The sequence below is a fragment of the Alligator sinensis genome, unplaced genomic scaffold, assembly GCF_000455745.1.
Source record: "Alligator sinensis unplaced genomic scaffold, ASM45574v1 scaffold1504_2, whole genome shotgun sequence".
Classification (NCBI taxonomy): Eukaryota; Metazoa; Chordata; order Crocodylia; family Alligatoridae; genus Alligator; species Alligator sinensis.
The window spans coordinates 42,037-49,681 of NW_005843759.1; the positions used below are offsets into that span (position 1 = coordinate 42,037).

Consider the following 7,645-nt stretch of genomic DNA (forward strand, 5'->3'; position numbering starts at 1 on the left):
CCCCCTGCCCCTAGTACCTACCAGCTCTGAGTGGCTGCAGCTCCCTGCTGCAGCCACCGGGGATTACCTGAATCAAAGCTCTCCAAATATCTTTTCAAAGCTCTCCGAATCTTTGGCATCGATCTGGACCTTTAAATTGGTCCCCTGATTCGATTCGGAGAGTCAGCCACCGAATCGGGCCAAATCTCCTCTGAATCGAATCAGCACCTGAAACGCCTCACAGCCTTAATAACAATGAATTCTGTTCTATTCCCCTATTTTCACAACCTCGCGATACTACTGAGCACATGTAATAATCAAACTATAAGCAAGTTCATTGTCAAAAGACAGCACAAGTTAAGCTGAAATTAGGGACAGCCTAAGGAAATGGTGTCCAGATCTGGAAAACAGGTTGGCCTACGTGTCTGAAACCAGATCAAGGGGAGCAGGCAAGCTCAACACCATCAATCTCACAAGTTTCCGATCTTGTGAGACCTTAGTCCAGAATGACCAAAGGCTCACAAGACTGGAGAGTTACTGAGAGATTTCAGTGGACCCTGAACTGGTGCTGGGAATGGAGACCCAGGATCTGATAGGAGGGAAAAAGCCCTAATAGGATCTTAGCTCGTATCTAGTAGAAATCCACTGCCCTTAGGACAGGAAGGACAAAGTGCAGGAGGGACACTTAGTTCTTCTTTACCGAGTTTCAAGAAGAGGTTAAACATCAGAGCCAGGGACACTGAAGCCACACCCTGCCTTTACATCTTGGAAACCCCCTGTCTGAGGCCAGGTAGAGATGTCCCAAACCCTCTGCGGACCCCATCCCAAAATACATGAGCGATATTGCTAATGGGCTGAGAGCGCAGAACAGCTCACAGCCCTCATGAGCTAAATTTTACATCCTTGTCAGCAAGCCAGTGAGTGGCCAAGTGGTTTTGTGAGCAGCACCCAATAAAATTCTCATTAGCCTCACAGCTAATGGGCAGAGAGATATGGGGACTCAATATCAGCTCCTGTGAACTAACATTTAATCAGCAGAAATGAATTGTTACCTGGGGCTAGAGGAGGGATCTGTCTGTCACAGGTTAACAGCTCCTAGAGAGCCATTCATCTGTGTAGTGCCAGAGCTTGTGACTTCAGGCCCTCACACTGTGACCTGCAGCCAGCCTGATTAGACAGTAATGCAATATTGCCCCTTTCTACAGTAACAGGGAAGGGAAGGGTCTCTGGTTCCCTTGCTTGCTCTGGTACATGTCCCCTCATTAGCCTTAGCCTCTCATTCACTGTAATTGTCCTGTGAGGTAAGAGACTGCTTCTAGCTCCCAAATGGAGAAAATGAAACCCAATTGTGAAGCAACTTTCCTAAACTCAGATAAAGAGTCTGTGATACAGAAGGAACAAATCCCCAGATCTCGAGTGCCAGGCTAATGCTCTAACCATGGGGTCACCATCCCATCAGCATGGATGTAAGAACTAGCTTCAAGGTAGATCTTCCACTCAGGAGTAAGGCACTGGTGACTGTTTAAGACTTCGCTCAAAACCTTGAAGACAATAGTGAGCTGGAAGCGTGGGCATCAGGGAGCCTCAACTGGCAGTGGCACAGAGTGTCAAAAAACTTAGAGAAGAGTCAGGTGCAAAAAAAATAAGCATAAACACTGAATGATGCTTCATCCTGCTGGGACATTTAGGACCTGGAGGCAGAGGCTTAAAATAGACCAGCTGAAACAATAAAGGAGAAAAACCTGTCAGCATCATACCACCCCAGCAGAAAGCTGAAAAACTGACTCAGCCATGTGGAACTCTAATGAAGTGCAGCCTGGAGACATATCACCAAGGGTCTGTGGGGCAAGAAGCATTACCGCTATAAAGTTGCATGCTGCAGACTAAGCAGGTATGATCAAGCCAATTAGGACGGATAGGAAGAGTCTTCCCAATGAACCTTTGAGGACTTACCTTTGGCGGTACGTAGAACTCCAGCAAGAACCTCTCCCCCTCCATCTTCACCGCTTTCCTTAACATCAGCCGACACTTCTGCCACTGAGAGCTACCCACGCAGTTCGTGTCATCTGCAACCATGTAGCGGAGGGTGCCCTCCCTCTGAATGTCCACCAATTCCACCTTGGAAGATTGCACTTTCGACAGCCGCAGCTTGTGCGTCCATCTCTCCCTGGTGTCGTTATGCTCCTTGTTCCCAGAAGGGCAGTGCTCTTTGTCTGACCTCCTGCTGCTCTGTGTAGCCTCTATGCCTGGCTCTGGAGAAGATTTCCTGTGCCACATCTCCTTCATACCATCCACCACACACAAGCTCATGTTCCTCAAGGAGAAGCCTTTCTTGAACTTTGGCTTGGAGGTAGCATGTACAGACACGTCCTCTGAGCTGCGAGAGTGGCCATAGGAAGAAACTTTGTGTGCCTGAGCCTGCTGTGACTGGCTCAGATACCTGCTGGAGCTGACTGGGTTGTCCATGCTGTCCAAGGATTCTGTGGAGGTCTCCTCTTTCCTCTGTATGATGTCTCTCCCATAAGGCATGTGGCAGTTCTGCAGCCCCACAAAGGGCACGATGTTGTATTTGGTCGGGGAGTCGGACACAAACACCCTGCTGACCTCCAAGCTGAAGATGTCCAAGAAATTGGCAGCAAAGTGGTGGGAAAAGGAGGTCTCGGCCCCGGGGGTGTCGTAGTGGGGATTCTCCTTCAGGAACTGGCAGAACTTCTGAGCAAAGTCCACTGCAGCCGCCTGGGCATGGAGCTCACAGAATTCCCTCCAGTCAGGAAGCTGGGAGGAAGATTCTTGGCAAAGGGCATCACCATTCATGACTGTCCCATTCCACCTACCAGCAAACTGCGGAGGCAAGCAGAAAAGAAGGTCAGTGAGAGTTCATATACGGGACTGAAAGCACGCACGTGCGCCTGCAATGCACACATGCATGCACAGGGCACTGCAGAATTACCCAGGACAGAGGAAGTTGGTGAGGAAAACAAACTCACCCTTAAGTCCCTACAGCAGGCCACAGTGTACAAAGAACGTGTAAACCTATGGATAGTACAACCATATTGCTCCCCTGATGATCACCTCACTTCAGTCTCTCAAATAGTGATGGCATCTGCTACAAAGTCAGTGTGGACTATGGAAGAAGGCAAAGTCCTATTCGGATGACAAGGGTAGCCCCAGTCAGTACATGCGTGACTTCTCCCCCCAAACCAAAAAAAAAGCCTTTTTTTTTTTGCTTTCAGCCCCTGGCCCTTCCATGCAGGTGCCATGCTGATGCTGGAGTTGGTGAGGTGAACATCACACCACCCAAGCCTGTGCCTTCTGGATTTCACTGCCAATCTCAGGATTTTACACAGATTTGAACACCTAGCCAAGCATTGAAAAGACCAGACATAGCTGTGCCCCCTCCCCCCAATCAAAGCAAACTGCAAGGGGCTTCTGTAGCAGTCTGTGCTCCATCATAGGGTCGCTAGCTTGGCTTGGACATCAAGGGGCAAATAATGGAGAGCAAGGTCGGAATAATTAACTGGAGAGATTGCTCCTATGGCCGACAACTAATTCAGGTCACAGGCCTGTGTAATTGCCTTCTGCAGCCATTGATCAGAAGGTGGATTTGTGTACTTAACTCCACAAATCCCTCCTGAGGAGGGATAACACCCGATTCACACAACCTGCCAGTGCATATTTACAGCCCCATCACTAGCATCTGTCCTATAGCAGTGCCTAGAGCAGTGGTTTTCAACCTATTTGCCACAGTGGGCTATACTTGCAGATCTCAATGTGTTATGTGGGCCACATCCCACAGCTGAGGGGGTCCCCAGCTGCCAGCGCTATGGGACCTGGGCCAGGATCTTGTGGCGATGGCAGTGTGGGGCTGGGGGCCAAACTGTAATTTTCTCCCCACATGCCCCTGCCTGTGGAACCAGTGCCCACCGCAGGGCCATGCAGCCAGTGGACCGTGGCTCTGCCCCAGACCCTGGCCCCAAGCTGTCACTGCTTCAAGATCCTAGGTCTCCCTAGTCCCACCCACTCATCTCTCTTGCTCCCGCTGGCCAATGGCCCCATCCCAGCCACTTGCGCAGGTCCTGCCCTCAGCAATGGGTTTGGGGTGGGTAGGTTGGGGTGCCCAGGCAGCAGGGCTGGGTCCAGTGGCAGCAGCCAGGAGCCACCACCACTGGGGCTGCCAGGAAATGGAGTCTGGCCACCATACCGCACGAGCCCCACTGTGCGCCAGGAGGTGGCAGGACCAGCCACACATGCCACGACCTGGGATGCCCCCTGCACCTGGGCTAAGTGGGACTGAGGGACCTGCCACGGGTTGGATAAAATATCCTCAGCAGGCCAGGTCTGGCCCGCGGGCCACATTTTGCTCACCCTCATGTTATAGTCATTTGGCCCCTCCCACACATCTTTCAGCACCTTTCACTGCAGTCTTCTTCAGAGATAGACAGCAAGAATGAGAGTGGCCACTTCCCATCACCAATGAAGGGTTCTTTCAAAATGCCCTGCAGTGATCAAGTTTACAGTGGAAACAGGAGCTATTGAGTGTCAGGCTTCTTCTGTGACCGGAGGTAACCTTTCAAGCTGATGCAGCAAGAAGAGAGGCAGAAACCTCTGTGATGTAGTCTATGAGATGAAAGGAGAGAAGGGATATATTTTGGGATGGACTTCCAAGTTTATGCAAGGATTAGCAGAGCTGCTAATGCAACCTTGTGGGCCCCCCCCCTGCTGAGATGGTGCACAAGATTAGCTCTCGGGCCCAGGAGTCAGGACTGCTGGGTTCTCCCACACTTTCTACACAAATTTGGGCAAGTCACCATCTCTGTGGTTACAGGTAAACTACCCAATTCCAAACGTGCCCTGCATCTGCCACTGAAAGAAGGCAAGAGGCCCAAGCAGAGAATCTGGCTTTAAACTCACGGCCTTTTCCAAAGCTCATGAATCCACAGTTCTCAGTTACAGTCAGTGCAGCAGGAAGTCATAGATATTAATGCTACACTGGGAAACCAATCCAGCCAGGGATGAGGGGGAAGGGCAAGGGAGGCTGATGTTGATCATTTTTGATGGGAGGGATGAACGGTGTCAAAGACAGTCAGTGTCACATGGGAACTGCAGTGAGGCCCAATAGGGAATACAGGGTCTACCCAGCCCCTCACAATAGCAAAGGGACAGGACTAGATAGATTTTGAAGTTGCTTCCTGCCTCAAGCTGAAGACAGGGAGCCTAAAAATATTTGGCCTAACCCACCTAAAGGCAATTTGGGGCAGGAGACTGCATCCAGCCACTGTTCCCAGTGTAGAAATACTAGCAAGGAACGAATGCTGGGCTTAGAGGATAGTTAACCCTGACTCCCCTAACTGGGAGGTGGCTAAGTGCTGCTCTGGCACTGCAAGCAGCGGTCAGAGAATTCATTTTCATTATGCCACAGGCTCTCCTCCGGTTCTTCATTAGCAGGGTCTGCAGCAGAGCAACATCCCCCATAACAGCTGTAACTCGTGGCCAAGTGTAGGGGAGAAAGGGTACGTGCACATTTGCGTGGAAGCTGCTTTAAGTACTGCAACTGGCATGGTACCTTCTCTACAGGTGTGTTAACTGCTCCACAGCTGTGCACATCTGGCTTACAGCTCCTGCAGCCTCCATTAGACTGCCAGCAATGTAAAGGCAGATTTTAACGTGCAAGATAAAGGGAAAGGCTATTTTGGCATAAACCCTGTTCCACAACAAATCAGATTTGCAAGTCTCCCTACCCATAAATAGCCATCCATGTAACGTTAAGTGGGGTGTGTGCAGACTTTCAGTTTATGCAGGCACCTTGACCTTAAGAGAATGAATGGTCAGTCAGGGAAACATTCAGTCTTTCACACTTTTCAATTCTGTATCAGGGGCTCAAATTTCTTGCTATATAGTAAGCTTTGGGAGGCTCTTATTTAAGTTGATTGTTTCATGGTGCCCACTGTTTAGATGGAAAAACAGAAGCTCAGAGATGGGGGAGGAGGTCATGTCCAAAGGTCTCCTGGCTGCAGAGTTGGAAACAAAAGCCAGGAAGCAATTAGCATGAAGACTCAAACTCTGGTCCCCAGAGCTGCCAACAGACCAGCTTCGTTTGATAGCTCAATGCTGGGTTTGGGGGTGGAAGATAGGGGTCCTTCTTACATATGAAGTGTTCTGCACTAGGAAACGGAGGGCAGAGCCTTGCACAAGGTTGCGTTCATTTACAGAACATGCATTAGAGACCAAAGCAGCTGGGAATTATTCCACAGTAACACCCCTTCCCCTTCCACCCCCAAGAAAGAAGCTACCATCATGCAGAGAGAAGAACAAGGGAAAGACAGGTAGATTATCAAAATATTCCATGTACTCTTGAATGAGTTACATCAACCTGCTGAGGACTGAATTATTCATTTCCTTGGCCCAGTTTGAGACATCACTGCTCATTTTTGGAGGTAGCAGACACGCAAACAGTTTTGCTCAGCTGAGATGCTCCAGCCTAGCAGGCTGCTCACTGCTGGCTGTCAGCTTGGGATCCACACTTACATACCGCAAATCTTCACAAAAGGCACAGAGCTCATTGCTGAGCAACAGTAGAGCTGGCTCATTAGTTAGGGTGTGGGGACAGCAGTTCTGTATCCAGCTGACAAAGACCCCCCTGGGAGGAAGGCAGGTATCGTGGTCCAGGCAGGGGGCTGCAACACCAAAGTTCCAGGTTCAATGCCTCCTCGCATCACAGCCGGCTGGAGTGGCTTGAGCAAGCTACTTCACCTGTTTCTCTGCCGTTTAAGCTGCAAGGTCTTTGGGGCAGACAGTCTTTTGCTATGGGGGTTACTGTAATATAAACAATAAATCCTATGGCATAAAACCCCCCCCAAAAAACCCAAAAACCTGTAGGTGAACTAAATGTACCTCAGTAAAAATCAGCAAGAGGCAGAAGAGGAAGGGAGTTTGGTGAGCTCATATTCCTAGGAGAGTCTTCAACATCCTACATAAACACTGAGCATCATCCCCTCCACTGGCAGCAACTAAAGAACCTTGCTTCACAGAAGAGGGCCCTCCATGCCAGAGTTGCAGGGGTGAGGCAGGGCTGGGGAAACTTTGCAACATGTCATCTACGCTGTACCCGTGAGCAAGATGCTCTTACAGCAAAGCACCATTCTTTCGGCTTTGCCCCCCAACTTAGCAGGTCCTCAGAGGAAGTCACTCAGTTGCTCCCCGACTGTTATGGACGGGATAGGCAGGACAGTCACTTATCTCACTGAGGGACGGCGGGCTGATAAGGAAGTCCAGTTTATGCCCATCTGCAAGGCGCTCTGAGTTCTCCCAATACAAGGCACTGTACCAGTGCCTTGTACTGCTTCCTCTCTGAAGGATTTTGTTCTGTAAATTTGTCACATTCCCTGGAAACCATTGCTCAGGCAAAGCCATTCTGTTTCTATTTTTAAATCCACTATGGAGGAATGGGAGACTTGCATCTCAGGAGCTTCACCAGCTGCAGAATGAGTCACATGCCTGGGGTCACTGGAAGGAGCACTGCAGCTAGCTGGAAGGCCCTGAAGCCAATGCTCCCCTACCCACAACTCCAGAACAGTTACTTCAGAGGCCTCTAATAAACATGCACTGAGGCTATTAATTCTTCACTCAGTCTAGTGCTACACCCTGTTTTAGAGGAGAGGTTTTACAG

The 7,645-nt window shown here is 50.0% G+C and overlaps 1 protein-coding gene across 4 annotated transcripts in view; it reads right to left on the reverse strand.

Annotated features, from left to right (window-relative positions):
* Positions 1 to 6,779, reverse strand: part of SH2B2 (SH2B adaptor protein 2) — a 46,692-nt gene extending 39,913 nt beyond the window's left edge. The window contains exons 1-4 of one of the 4 annotated variants that reach the window (XR_003092413.1): positions 6,509 to 6,777; positions 4,390 to 4,596; positions 2,967 to 3,123; positions 1,933 to 2,820 (exon numbers count right to left, since the gene is read on the reverse strand). Coding sequence is in view for 3 of the 4 variants with exons in the window: in XM_014527649.2 (XP_014383135.1) it covers positions 1,933 to 2,793 (861 nt within the window). In the remaining variant the exon portion in view is untranslated. Of the gene's footprint in view, positions 1 to 1,932; positions 2,821 to 2,966; positions 3,124 to 4,389; positions 4,597 to 6,508 lie in introns of all 4 variants that reach the window. The other 3 variants (XM_014527649.2, XM_025195712.1, XM_025195713.1) reach the window with 3 other exon arrangements.
* Between the last annotated feature and the right edge of the window lie 866 nt (positions 6,780 to 7,645).